General features: G+C 43.9%; 1 protein-coding gene across 1 annotated transcript in view; it reads right to left on the reverse strand.

Annotated features, from left to right (window-relative positions):
* Positions 1-4,169: 4,169 nt before the first annotated feature.
* Positions 4,170-15,519, reverse strand: part of LY75 (lymphocyte antigen 75) — an 86,505-nt gene continuing 75,155 nt past the window's right edge. Inside the window, exons 32-35 of the mRNA XM_069733023.1 lie at positions 12,102-12,257; positions 10,896-11,018; positions 9,840-10,007; positions 4,170-8,808 (exon numbers count right to left, since the gene is read on the reverse strand). Of these exons, the coding sequence (XP_069589124.1) occupies positions 8,645-8,808; positions 9,840-10,007; positions 10,896-11,018; positions 12,102-12,257 (611 nt within the window). The 3' untranslated portion in view covers positions 4,170-8,644. The remainder of the gene's footprint in view (positions 8,809-9,839; positions 10,008-10,895; positions 11,019-12,101; positions 12,258-15,519) is intronic.

Below are 15,519 nucleotides of genomic sequence, written 5' to 3' on the forward strand. Positions count from 1 at the left end.
TGTATGGAGTTCAGTTACTAATAACTGGAAGAAAGATAATGCAGTATTCCTATCCTTTCAAGGTCCTAGGAAGGGGGTTAGAGCGTCAAAATACACACTAGCTAAATGGATTAGGGAAGCTATCTCTTTGGGTTACAGTGCAGGTGGGGGTCCGGCTCCGCAGAATCTGAGGGCGCATTCCACCCGAGCCATGGCATCATCCTGGGCGGAAAGGTCTGGAGTGTCAATCGACCAGATATGTAAGGCGGCCACATGGTCATCCCCTTCCACCTTTTTAAAACACTATCGGTTGGACTTGGGGGTTCTCCCCTTCGGGTTAAGGGTGCTGCAGGCTGTAGTCCCTCCCTAAAATGGCTTACATCTCTGTAAATCTCTCGTGGTGCTGTCATGGGAGTCCGAACAAAGCATTAAGATACTTACCGGTAGCGGTGTTTTTCGGAGGCCCATGACAGCACCCTTAGTTCCCTCCCTATTCACGTGGGGTTTGCACTTCCTTTGAGTAAAAAAAAAAAAAAATGGGGCGTCTCACGTGTGATATCTGGATTGTTACTTTATTAAAGATATTGTATTTAACTATATATAATGTTGTGTTTGCTTGTCATTATCTGCGGTAGTCCTTTCAGGCTCTGTAATACAACTGATACGTGGGAGAGGTGCTGCCCTTTTGTATCTGTGGGTTTCCTGTTCCTAAGGTTACCGATCCCCTCTCTCGTGGTGCTGTCATGGACCTCCAAAAAACACTGCTACCGGTAAGTAGCTTAATGCTTTCCCCTCAAATGAAACCCTATTTAGGGTAATTTCCTTTCAATCCTCCACATGTGTCTGAACTAAAATGCAGAAAAAAAACTACAAATACCATAAACACTAAAATGTTGCACAACAACAACAATAGTTTTTAGTCATGAGCAATTATAGTGTTATCTGCGGGTGCTTACTGAGTGACTTCGGCGTACTCGAATATGTTAGTCACCGCACCTGCATGTCTCGCGGCTGTTCGGCAGCCACGACTCATGCAGCTGTGGGGACTCTAACATATTTGAGCATGCCTAACGCCTTATCTGAGCACATTCGCTCATGACTAGACCACAGTTCCAGAAAGTCACTGTCAGCAGGGTGTTAAGAGCTGTAAAGGTACCGTCACACTAGACGATATCGCTAGCGATCAGTGACGTTGCAGCGTCCTGGCTAGCGATATCGTCCAGTGTGACAGGCAGCAGCGATCAGGCCCCTGCTGTGATGTCGCTGGTCGGGGAAGAAAGTCCAGAACTTTGTTTCGTCGCTGGATCTCCCGCTGACATTGCTGAATCGGCGTGTGTGACGCCGATTCAGCGATGTCTTCTCTGGTAACCAGGGTAAACATCGGGTTACTAAGCGCAGGGCCGCGCTTAGTAACCCGATGTTTACCCTGGTTACCATCGTTAAAGTAAAAAAAACAACCACTACATACTTGCCTACCGCTGTCTGTCCCCGGCGCTGTGCTTCTCTGCTCTGGCTGTGAGCACAGCGGCCGGAAAGCAGAGCGGTGACGTCACCGCTCTGCTTTCCGGCTGACCGGCGCTCACAGCCAGAGTAGAGAAGCACAGCGCCGGGGACAGACAGCGGTAGGTAAGTATGTAGTGGTTGTTTTTTTTTTTTACTTTAACAATGGTAACCAGGGTAAACATCGGGTTACTAAACGCGGCCCTGCGCTTAGTAACCCGATGTTTACCCTGGTTACCGGCATCGTTGGTCGCTGGAGAGCTGTCTGTGTGACAGCTCTCCAGCGACCAAACAGCGACGCTGCAGCGATCCGGATCGTTGTCGGTATCGCTGCAGCGTCGCTTAGTGTGACGGTACCTTAACTTTTCAGGCATAGTCTTCTCTCTCTCTTCATGGTGTCCACCAGAACTGCATCATCCCTGTACTGGAGAACTCTGGTGCTGTGTAGCCTATTAGACCAGTTTCTCATCTTGTGAGGGAATATCACTATGGATGGGTAAAACTAGTGTAATTATGATAAATGTAGCAATCAGAGTAATCTTAATGGCTTTTCTATCTGTAAAAGCAAAAATAACATGCTGTGTGTAAGTTGACTACAGTGAAGAAATCTAAGGACTGTTTAACACGTTCTGATATTTTGGGTACTAGAAAAAAAAGTACCGGAGATGTCCAAATGTGTAATACACGTGGCACACTTGTTCTGCATCAGTACCCCATGCACCTGTGCCTGAGAAGCAGCAGTACAGTTGGCGCTGTTCCCGGGGTGCTGAAGACTGCTCTCCTCATTCTCCACATCCAGCGTCAGGTGTTGAGAGCTGTACAGTCCCTCTATGTCCCTTAGGAAGGCAGTGTCCCTTTTGGGGTCACTGACTTACTGCATCCCAACAGTCCGGTGGGCTCCATTTCATACGAGAGCCTTACAATGGGATGTCTTACTAAATGACAGGTCTCATAGTGGGTACCTGGATGGTGTAATGACTTTATCCCCATTTTCTTTACAATCTCTGGCATGGTGGTTGGACTTGTCTGCTCTATCCATGGGGGTTCCCTGGGTGAATTGTATATCTCAGGTATGCATTACAGATGCTAGCACTAGGGGTTTGGTTGCTCATTTTGGTGAAGTCATGGTCTGGGGGATTTGGAGGTGACAGGAGTTGGGTAGCTCATCTAACCTGAAGGAACTGATGGCAGTGGAGTTGGCTATAAGAAGGCTCCTTATATCCCTGCAGGGTCATCATGTCAGGATCCTCTGCGACAAATCAGGTGATGGTTGCCTACATCAACCACCAAGGGGGAACCCGGTCATTGACTGCTCTTCGCATAAGAGGAAAAGAGAACATCAAAGCAGATTTTCTAAGCTACAACCAACTCGGTCAGGGAGAATGGGTACTAATAGTTCCTCCTTCAAGCAGATTGTGCAGCAATGGGGTGGTCCAGACATAGACCTCTTTGCCACCAGAGGAAACAAAGGTTAACAGTTCTGTTCTCTCAACCCCTGAGTAAGAGCAGTGGCTGCATTCCTGGTCGAGTGGAACTTCAGCCTAGCTTATGCCTTCTCTCCATTAGCCCTGTTGCCGCTGGTAGTAAGGTAGGTCAGAGAAGACAGGGCAAGGGTTATTGTAATTGCCCCCTTTTGGCCCAGAAAGCCATGGTTTTCATGGCTGAGGACCATGTCTATCACCGAGCTATGGGTGCTCATGGATCTCCTCTACCAGGGGCCAGTCTGCCATCCATGAGTTTCCAGCCTACACCTGATGGTGTGGAATTTGAGGGCATTGTTGAGGGGGGGTGAGGAAAGGTGTTTCCTACTCTTTAGTAGAATGGCTATTGGATTAGGAGAAGGTGGTCATGACTAAAATTTATGCCAGAACTTGGAGGGGTTTATTTTTTTTTTTGTCAATCTCCAAATCAAAAATTGAGGAAAAATCCCAGTAGGTCAGATTCTGGAGTACCTACAAAAAGGTCTTGACATAGGACTCTCCACTAGCAATCTCAAAGTCCAGGTATCTGCCCTGTTAAGCTATGATCTGGTATGGAATTACTGGATAGTTAGGTTTATTAAGGCATCGGCTAGAACTTATTTATAATGGAGAAAATCTTCAGATTTGATTTTCTCCATAGATGTTTGGCACACCTGGAGCCCTACTGTAAAAAATGTGTTTGCAGCGTGTGTCCAGGGCAGCAATGTCTGTGTTTCAGAGCAGAGTCAGGACATGAGAGGTACGATGACTGCATCAGAGTGAGTTCCCATTTTTTCCACGGACTCATTGATGCGAATGGCAGAGTGTGATTAGATAATTGATCCAACTCATACATAATGCAAATTTTTTCCTTGGACTCACTCTGAGGGAACAAATATCGGACATGGGCACTGCCCCAAAAAATAACATGGGGATGAGTGCTATCCATCAAAATGAAGTGGAGTAAAAATGTTCTCCAAACTTGCGATCGTTTGTACAGTAGATGACCATACTGTAATATTGAAGGCTACTGTAACATTTCCGCCAAGGTACCGGGGACCTATCTGACAATGACACTGCCACAGGTGGGCCCTATCACTTGAACCTGAGCCATGGGTCATCATTAAGCCGTGCTTCAATTTCTTTGGTATTTCACTAACCCCTTTAAAGTAAAACATGGGATTTCAATCCCTTTATAGTTCTATATGTGAAATAAACAGAACACAGCACTTTTTTATATATAAAAACAAGTTTATTGAACATTGGCTTGGCATTTCTATCATTGACTGGTCTCAGACTGAACATATCGTTTTAAAGTTTTATCAGATGTACAATTTATATACAAGCAACCATGTCCCTTATAAAATTGTCGAGAAATTTGAATATTATCAAGGTTTTATTTTATATGGCAGTAGTCTTCCACATACTAGATTGCTAAAGTGAGAATAAAAGTCTGAACTGGTTATTAATGCAACAATAGAGAGAGACAATGAGATAAATGACAATGCATAGACTAACAAACACCAGTTTCTTGCTTTGTTATCTAAATAGGTCAAAACTTTAAGTGCCAATTTATTTATTTTTTTAATGTATTTCGGAATTAAATAAAAACAAACGTATGGCTGACTACAGATACAAAAAGAAAAAACCTACAGTTTATAAATGTATGCAGCGAACTTCTAAGTAAAATTTCAAATGGTTCCAAATTATTTCACAATAGAAAATGTATATTTCCAATTACTAAAAATAATCTTAGTTCTTTTTACCTATTGGAGTGGTTTTCATGTGCTTTATTATACTGGTGGTTTAGAGAGCCATTAGCCCTACATATAGGTCTGTATATAAAAGCATTCCATGTAAAGAATGAGAAAGCTGAATTATTGCATAGTGCAAATAAAGTCAAGTTACGGCTTTCCAACTTTTGCGCATTTACAAGTTCAGGGAATTGGGGGTCCTATAGTTGTCAAACACCTGAAGTTTGGCGTAAACCCTCTATTAAACCTTATTATTCAACATCACACCTAGTATCTACAGCTTCAAAAGTTTGCTTTATTGTGCTGTATAACCAGGTGCCGGTAGCTTTACTTTGCAGAGAATGAAAATTAGAGGATATATCCATCATAATTACCAATTCATATGGCTCCAAAACAACTAAAATGAAAACGGAAGCAAATTTTTAAATTGTTCTTTATTAAAAAAAATCTCCTACTGTGTTGTGTTAATAGCTACGATAAAGGCTTTCATGTCTCCATGGTAACAGACTACAAACAAACACTGCAGTCACGCTTTCATCCATTTGTTTCCTACTTCTTAGGTTAGGTGCAGATGACCCTATAGTCTCCACCCGAGAAAATCGGTCCAGAGTGTGATCAGATTTTAATCGAAGGTGGAGAGAAAAAAAAAAATGGTTTCTCCATGCATTATATCTGTGAAAGTTTGATCACACTCTGATGTTACCCGTGTGCGGTCTGATGATTTCCAAGTACCCATTGACATGAATGGGTGAGTGCCATCCAATTATCGGAGGGAAATAGAGCATGCTGTGATTTTTTTTACCTTGGATTGACAGAGTCCGCGGAAAAAAAAAATCGGACATGTGCACTGCCCCATAGAATAACATTGGGATGAGTGTTAGCAGTCATAACGATGGATAACACTTGTCCAATTTTTACGGTTGTGTGCACGAGCCTTTACAGATGGATATACAGCTGCAAAACAGAGGCGGCAGACAGGAAAAACAAAAAAAAAATATGTTGGCTGACTAAGGTACGCACGTCTTGGCGCAGTGGTTAGCACAGCAGCCTTGCAGCGCTGGAGTCCTGTGTTCTAATCCCACCTTGGACAACATCTGGAAGGAGTTTGTATGTTCTCCCCGTGTTTGCGTGGGTTTTCTCCGGGTACTCCGGTTTCCTCCCACATTCCAAAGACATACTGATAGGGAATTTAGATTGTGAGCCCCATCGGGGACAGGGATGATAATGTGTGCAACCTGTAAAGCGCTGCGGAATATGTTAGCGCTATATAAAAATAAAGATTATTATTATTATTTGTTGTTAGTTACCAAACAGTTATACTACATAGAAGCAGGAGACAAAATGGTTAAAAGGTTTTTAATTAAGGCTATTTAAAACTGGTTTAATTTGTTATTTTATATGTCAAAAGCATTTATTAAAAGTGAGACTAATATTGCAATAGAAAAAAAAAAAACTCAATGGGCCAAATTTATCAAAACTGGCTAAAGAGATAAACGTCCACTGTTGCCCCTAACAACCAACCACGGAGCAATATTTATTTTAAAAAGAGCAATTTGAAAATGTAAAAGCCGAGCGTTCTGATGGTTGCTATGGGCAACAATGACATTTTTCTTTTAGCCAGTGCTGATAATTGAGGCCCGATGTTTTATTTTTATTGTTTGGTTGAGGAGCTGAACATGGCGTTATGAGCATTGTATAATCTTCTACTTTGTAATAAATAAAGATATTTTTCAGGATGAAATCTATGTATAGGGTTAGTATCGGAAAGCCAATTATTTAGAATTGAAGTATGCCGGAATTATGGACACTTCAAATCTTACAAGGAGTATTCCCATCTTCTCCTGTGGATATGCCATAAATATAAACTAGATGCGGATCCCACTAATGGGACATTAGTCTACATAAAAAAAAACAAAAAACAGGGCCACGGCTTTCAGTGAAGAGATAGTCAGGATTCCCAGTTATCTGAAGGGTCAATGCGACAACTTCTGCCCTGAAAAGAGCACGAGACAGAAGAAGGCCCAACGTCTAGTACATTGATATACCAGAACTGTATGAGATAGGAATACCATGTTGAAATTTACTAAGAATTTGCAAGCAAACTCCTAGGGCTAAAAGCTGTAGTCCTCAAGTTTTGTTGGGTTGCCCTTAAACCTGTGCTAAGAATAAATAAGCAGATATACAAAAAAAAAAAACGTAAATTTCCTTCTGTTACAGTAGCGTTAGAAAGCAATATAAATTAAAATTTCCAGAAATTCACAACCTACTATATACAGACAGTAATATTTATTTATCCTGGCATTTACGCGACTTAACAGGTGCCAGAGTAGCATTAAAAACAGTGGCGTAGCGCAGGCAAAGGGGCACACGGTCAGTTCATTCTTAATCACGCAGAGGTACAAGTGGTGTCACTAGCACTGAAGATTTGTCAGCCAGGTGCACAAATATGAAGTCTATACGGTTGATTCTGTGGCCATTCTCTGTTCTGTAGGTCTACAGCCTACAAGACATCAGCAACCCGTCACGGCATCGCACCGCCTGTGCCCGCTCAATCTGTGTGCAGGGGAGAAGAGGACTTAGTCACTCAGATAACAGGAGTGCAAACTTCTGTACGGTGCGATACAAAATGTGGAATTATTAGTTTTTGAGGGGACATCATTACTTTTTGAAAAGGGACATCAAGGGGATAGTACTACTTTCCAAAGGAGGCATTATTCATTTTAAAAGGGCACACAAGCAAAAATTATTAATGGGTTAGAGGGTGCAATTTTTGCATTGCCCGAGCGCTGGCAACCAATGCTATGCCACTGCATTAAAAAAAAAAAAGTAAAAAAAAAAAATCAAATATGCAATTCGAATTAACCCAAAATAAAATATCTTCTAATATTCTATGTTTAATCAAATTAATGTAGTAACTGGTTCTCTCCGTCCAATCTTTGGCAATTTATTAAACCATCCGGATAATCTAATGCCAAATGTATGGAATGTTACCAACATTATATGTAGCCTAAAATATCTGCACCTCATAGCCTTCAATGATAAGATATTTTCTCCAAGAGATGATCGACGGTGCTCTCCAATGAAATGAATGGAAACCCTACAAGAATGCGTACGCGTCGAAAGCCATCGGTGCATGTAGACATTTCTCCACTTTTCATATCTATCAAAATGTCCAAATGTTCCACTACTAATCATACAAAGTAGAAATGTAAAGATCAACCCTAAATTATAAGCAGCTGCTTTGATAACTTACAAATGAAATCTACTAGAAGATGAGGGGCAGGTATTTTGGTACCAAGAGTAATTGTTAAAATTGTTCCACATCCTTTCAATTTGCATCCAACTGTACCGTACAAATTTGGATATATTTCCAAATATTCTACTTAAAATTAGCCAAAATTAAAAAAAAAAAACCTTTAATTGCAAAAACAAAAATTAAAATTCCAATGATAAAATCTAAATTTGGCTTAAGAAAAAAATAAAATAATAATCATCAAGTATTCAGTAATTTACAACAGACTGGTTTCATAGTAGTCTTCCACAACAAACCGAGAACAGACTAAGGATATGGGCACACATTCAGTATTTGCAGCAGAGAAATCTGCTGCAAATACTGATGTGTACTGATGTGTTAGCAGGAAAAATGCTGCAAAAATACGAGCTTTTTAGTTTTTTCCCCTTTCAGTATAATGAACGAAAAATGTAGCAATAACGCTGAAAGAATTGACATGCTGCAGATAGGAAACCGCTTCAAATCTGCAAGGAAAAAAAAAAAAGCAACAAGTGCATTAGATTTCAGAAATCAAATTCGCTTTGCTAGGACAGTAAAATGCTGTGTTTTTAGTGACAAAAACGCAACGTGTGAACATACCCTAAAAAGAAAAGTTTGTAAAATGCAGCATTACAATAAATGTGCAAAATAAAAATGCAAGTAAATGGTTAACAGCAGTCCTAAGTATAATCAATCATCGACTCCATCTGATCTTCCGCTCGCCGATACCGAATTGCTGAAGAAAAGGGATTTCTCTTTCTAAAGAAATAGACGAGGATCCCGACGAGCAGAACGATAATCACAGACACTGCAAATGCAACTGCAATTCCTGTTCCACTGGATCCTAGGACAAGATGAAAACAAGCACGGTTAATACAACACTGGGGGAGGGGGTTACCGAGATGGACAAGTCATCATTTCTCATTGTTCTCATGATGGTGGATGAGGGACGCTCCTGCCATCTGTGCTCAGTATTTTATAGTGTATCCTATTGAAATCAAAGATGTGCCGGGAAATTTAATATGCGAGCCTCGGGTTATTGGAGGTTCTTACTAATGGGAGGGAGCCAATCAGCTGATAATATAAGGTTCTCTCAAAATTCCCCAAACTAGACAATTGGAAAAAAATTGTCTGACCTTAATAATAATAAAAAAAATACAGTAGCAAAAGGGTCAACTTTTCATTCCCCAAAAACAATGCAACTTTTGTCCACAGACTGTATCTGATAACCAATTAAAAAAGAAAAATGGTATTCAACAATGAGTAATAAATTGCTAAAAACGATATGCAACAAAATTTCTTAAAACGTTTATGTCGTATTCCCGGTTCAAAACTGTAGATCTGAGGGTGCCAGATTCCCGTTACCCCCATCGCTCAAACCGAGCAGTATTTGGGCCAGTTGGTAAGGGGCAAAAGATACAGCATCTCAAACATTATTTGAAAGTTTAGATAATTTTGAAATCGTTTGTCCAAGGCTGAGATATTGATGGTATATTCTAAGGATAGGTCATCTGTATCCGATCAGTGGGTCAACCGGCCTTCCAAAGGTCAATTGTTGCCAGACTCTGTGGTAGCTGGAGACGTAACACCAGATCACCATACACCGAGTAGTGGTCGTACTTGTAAACTGCACGTCAGCTTCTATTCTCTTCAATAGGAGCTGAGCCGCAGTATCTGAGATCAGACACTATATAGACTACAGAGATGTGGTGTCCTGGCTCCATACATGGTGTACTTCCAGCCTATGCAGAACGTAGTAACAGATGATCTATAGAGATGGCTTACTAAATTTTACTTGTGGTCCAACACCATTTGGTTTTGAGAATAAAAAGAACACCCCCTCCTACCGCCAATTGTAATTTTGGGAGAACTTACTCAATGGTGATTTGCAGACAACTCTGCCATGTCCTGATGCACATGGGACTTTATTCCACATTCCTGTCTGAGGCATCAATACAACGCACAATCCTGCCCCCGCATTCTGTGTAGGCTCCCAGTTCGTATACTGCATAGGCGAGCCATCGAGCCACACTGACTTCTGACCTGAAGAAAGGAGCATGCACATTATTTACTCTTCCATGTGTCTTAGCCACCATAATCTTTACAAATTCACATAAATTACACTCATTGATTCCTTTCCTTGCCCCAGAAGAGCCTGGAAGATTATACACACTCATGTATATACAATGCGAAAAATTAAGCTAAAACTTGAGAGCCGAATTCCAAAACCACTCCAAAATTTAAAGTAAAAAAAAAGAAAAATTCAAAAACAGGTCCAATTTGCACAAATTCCATCATGGGAACTTCTAATGTGACTCATCAGTAGGTTGCATGGCCCCCAAATGCTTGAATGCGCTCCCGACAATTTCTGGGCATGAGACGGTGGATGATGACCTGGGGGGAGATCTCCTACAAGACCTAGATCAGGACATCCGTGAGCTCCTGGACAGTCAGTGGTGGCATTGGATTGGATACATAATGTCCGAGAGATTCTAACTCGCTTACAGATCTGAAGAACGTCGGCACCAAGCAGTTAATGGCAGCAATGCCTTAGTCATCTGGGAAATGTCTACACACTCTGCTCACACATGGGACCAGGAGGAATCCAGAGCCCACTGCGCCAATATAAGTGCTGACAACATTATCCAGTTGCCTAAACATCAGGTAAGGTATCATTGGCAATCACATGGAGGTTTTTGCTACCCTTCCAGGCTTCAACTCCGCAAATCATCACTGCTCCACTGCTAAATCGGTCAGGTTTTCACATCTGTCCAATGTTCTCAACGTGCTCCTGCTTTTATTCTTGAAGGGAACAAAGCGCCAATGGTGGACCTGCCAATTCTTGTTTTCGCTGGCAAATGCCAACCAAAGCCATGGTTGTTACAGCAGCTCCATAACATTTACTTATTGGTTTTCTTTTGAAAAACTTACCAGTAGACGTAGAATTTACTCCAAGCCAAATTCTGTTGGTAACATACGGATCGGTGCTTAGATGTTTGCTAACAAAGGTATTTTCCTCTTGATCTTTTACAGTTAGCAGTGTGGCAGTGGGATCTGTAATAAAAGGATAGTGAATAACAATATCCAAGCCCTTTCCACTTCCTGCCGACTTCAACTCAAAAATATTTCACGAATCCGTTCATTCCTCAACCAAGAATCTGCAAAAATCCTAGTCCATGCCCTCATCATCTCTCGCCTTGACTACTGCATCCTCCTCTCTGTGGCCTCCCCTCTAACACTCTTGCACCCCTCCAATCTATTCTAAACTCTGCTGCCCGACTAATCCACCTGTCCCCCCGCTATTCCCCAGCTTCTCCCCTCTGTCAATCCCTTCACTGGCTCCCCATTGCCCAGAGACTCCAGTACAAAACCCTAACCATGACATACAAAGCCATCCACAACCTGTCTCCTCCATACATCTGTGACCTAGTCTCCCGATACTTTCCTGCACGCAACCTCCGATCCTCACAAGATCTCCTTCTCTACTCCCCTCTTATCTCCTCTTCCCACAATCGCATACAAGATTTCTCTCGCGTATCACCCCTACTCTGGAACCCTCTACCACAACACATCAGACTCTCACCTACCATCGAAACCTTCAAAAAGAACCTGAAGACCCACCTCTTCCGACAAGCCTACAACCTGCAGTTACCACCGATCGACCAAACCACTACACGACCAGCTCTACCCTCGCCTACTGTATCCTCACCCATCCCTTGTAGATTGTGAGCCCTCGCGGGCAGGGTCCTCTCTCCTCCTGTACCAATTGTGACTTGTATTGTTCAAGATTACATGTAAACCGCCATGGAATAAATGGCGCTATAACAATAAATAATAATAACAAAGATTGCTTATGTCACACAATGGTGGGTGTTCATTACCAATGGTAAGAGTTTTCCCAGCCAAGATCCTTATTTAAATGTGCTGACATTCTGCTTCCAATAGATTGAACAGACTATTTTATTATATACGTCTCGACATTCCATCACTTCTTTCAACATTCCATCCTGGATTGTAAATGCTAATTCCATTAGGTGAGCCTGTATATATACACACAGGTTTGCTAAGGGGTCTTACATTTTAACACAAGCACACCTACAATATACGGCAGGCTTTATGCATAAAGTGATGACGTACCCACAGTCTGACACATTTTGTTGGCATCCGTATTATTATACACAGTGTAGTTGTAAAGTTTCACATCAAAACCATAGCAGAATTCCTTGTAACGGATCCATTGCCCTGAGCCAGGAGTTTTAGGACACAACTCTTCACTATCACGTTTCGATTGTACTGGAAAACAAAGAAATTGTGTAAAAAAAAAAAAAGCAAAATACACAATATTATAGTCCATTATTAAATATTAGCTATTGTTACAGTGAAATTGGCAACAAAACTGCTGAAATAGTGTTTAGTTTCTTTTTTTTTTTTTAAATCCTCTCTTCTTCTTCTTGCAAGACCCATAACTTCCATCGATGGCAGTGTGAGGCTTGGTTTTCTTGCAGGAAGAGTTGTAGTTTTGAATGGTACCATTAATTTTATTATATTCTGAACAGGAAAATGGGGAAGAATTTCAATTGAGGTGAAGTGATGAAAAAAAGAACAATACTGACAACTTTTTTTTTTTTTTTTTGGGGGGGGGGGGGATCCTTTTTAGGGTATGTTCACACGTTCAGGATTTTTGATGCGTTTTTTTGATGCAGTTTTCTAGCCAGAGTCTGTGTGTTTTCTAGGAATTTTTTTAGGGTTAAAATGGCTGAAAATACCCTAACCCTACCCCTAACCCTAACCCTACCCCTACCCCTAACCCTACCCCTACCCCTACCCCTAACCCTACCCCTAACCCTACCCCTAACCCTACCCCTAACCCTAACCCTAACCCTACCCCTAACCCTACCCCTAACCCTACCCCTACCCCTATTCTAACCTTAGTGAAAAAAAAAAAAAAAATTCTTTATTTTTTTTATTGTCCCTACCTATGGGGGTGACAAAGGGGGGGGGGGGTGTCATTTACTATTTTTTTATTTTGATCACTGAGATAGGTTATATCTCAGTGATCAAAATGCACTTTGGAACGAATCTACCGGCCGGCAGATTCGGCGGGCGCACTGCGCATGCGCCCGCCATTTTGCAAGATGGCGGCGCCCAGGGAGAAGACGGCCGGACGGACACCGGGACGCCGGGTGAGTATAAGGGGGGGAGATTAGGGCACGGGGGGGGCATCAGAGCACTGGGGGGGGGCATCGGAGCACGGGGGGGCGGGATCGGAACACGGGGGGGGCAGCCACACTCCGCCCACGCACTTCCGCCCGCTCCCCGCACTTCCTGCTGCAGCGGTTCTGCACATCAAACCGCAGTAAAACCCGCAGATATATTTTTGATCTGCGGGTTTTACTGCGGTTTGGACCTCACAATGGAGGTCTATGGGTGCAGAACCGCTGCGGCTCCGGAAAAAGAATTGACATGCTCCTTCTTTTTTCCGGGAGCTATTCAGCGCGTCTTTTTTTTTACAATTTCCGGACCATGTGCACAGTGTGTCCTGTTTTCCATAGGGTACAGTGTACTGTACCCTGCATGGAAAACAGCTGCGGAACCGCAGCGGCAAAACCGCCGCGGTTCCGCGGTAAAAAACGCACTGTGTGAACATGGCCTTACAGTGTTTGTGTATCATGATTCTCAAGGAGAGTTTGATTACAGTGGTAACAATTTTTTTACAGGTCTCAAAGAAAAAAGCAAAAAAATAAACAGAATTGTTTAAGTAAATAAAAGTACGTTTTGTGTCACCATTTTCTGAGACCATGACTACTTCATCTTTCCATTGATACAGCTCTAAGTGCCAAGTGCTTGGTTTTTTTTCTTTTTGTCTGGTGAGCTGTACCTTTATTATTTGTTGGCATTACTTGGGCTTACAAATAACGACTCGATTGCTTTTCTCTATCGCCTTTCATTGGGGGACACAGGAACCATGGGTGTATGCTGCTGCCACTAGGAGGCTGACACTATGCAAATAAAAAGTTAGCTCCTCCTCTGCAGTGTACACCCCACCGACAGGAAGTAGGATCTTCAGTTTAGCTTAGTGTCAGTAGGAGGTGGACACGGGTCTTTCATTAGACCCTTATCTACCTCAATGTGCGTTGTTTCCTTTCAGGTTTTTCCAGAGGGATACAGGGTGAACAGTCACACCTGTAGTCCCACTATGCGGACTATGAGTACGGCGTGTACTGCCACCCCGTATCCTCATAGATTCCTCTCCAGGACCAAGATCCTAGCACACAAGCGTGCTCAGAAGTCCGGTCCTGGCTCCGTCCCCCACCCACTCGCCCACCAGAGCCTGTCGGTCGGAGGAGACGAGGACGTCCATCAGCTCCGTGGACGTCTCATTCCTTCCAGGTTAGTACCGGCGGGGGATCTTTAGGTGAGTATTTTCCCGCCCCACCCTGTGGCTTCCCTGGATCCCAGAAATAAAAAAAAAAAAAAAAAATCCTATTTAGGGGGGTTTTCTGATGCGAATCGCATCTCTTTTCAGCCGCGCCACTTCCGTGGATGCGGCCTCCCTGTTCCGGCGCGGCTGCCTTTACGGACCACCGCGCCGCTTCTTGTCCAGGCACGCTATCTGCGTGGCCTTGCTCAGGGGGGGGACATTTCCGCCTCGGGTCCTGCAGGCTTCCTAGCCCCACCTTCAGCGCGGTGGCTTCGGCCCTCAGTGGCTCCCCTGCTCCGGCCGCTGTTTGCGGCCGTTCATTTCTTTTCTGCGTGGTGGCTTTGCGTCGCATCGCTCTGGCCGCTGTATGCGGCCGTTCTTTTCAGCGCGGCGGCTTCCCAGCCGCCACATCGCTTCGGCCCTCTCTGGCTTCCCTGCTCCGGCCGCTGTATGCGGCCGTTCATTTCTATTCAGCGCGGCGGCTTTGCCGGCCGCCGCATCGCTTCGGGCCCACTGCAGCTGCGTCCCTCTGGCCGCTTACAGTGCTGCTCATCCTCCCTCAGCGCGGCGGCTTGCCAGACCGCCACACCGCTTGGGACCTGCGGCTGCGCTACTCCCGCCGCTGTAGGCGGCCGCTCACCATCGCCTTCTGCGGCGCACGGTTCTCCGCTGCGGCCCTTCCATGCCGGTCACCGATCGCTAATTTAGGCCCCGGCTTCTGCCTGGGCCTACTTCCGGTGCCGGACTCCGCCCCCCTTCCTTGTTCGTCGTGCGGGCTTTTCTCCCGCCCGACAATTTCACTGAGAACCGCCTTTTCTCCTCCCACCGGCGCCATCTTGGGACTCCTGAACCACGAGTCCCCTCCTCCGGAACAAGAGAGTGAGATAGTACAGTGGTAAGGTGTGCAGGCTTGCAAACAGAGAGCTGTGAGTTCGAACCCCAGCAATGAAAGTTAATTTTAAGCAACGCAGATCGATCAAGATTACGGCAGCAGGCCTTACCACCCTCCTGCCTAAGGGTCTATTTCTCGCCGGAGGTCCATACCATCTAGCCGGACAGCTTCCTCCGGATTTCGTCTGCCGTAAGTAGCTCTGCACCGCAGACTGACACTCCGCTATGTCTGTCCTGCAGCAA

The sequence above is a fragment of the Ranitomeya imitator genome, chromosome 7 (assembly GCF_032444005.1).
Source record: "Ranitomeya imitator isolate aRanImi1 chromosome 7, aRanImi1.pri, whole genome shotgun sequence".
Lineage (NCBI taxonomy): Eukaryota > Metazoa > Chordata > Amphibia > Anura > Dendrobatidae > Ranitomeya > Ranitomeya imitator.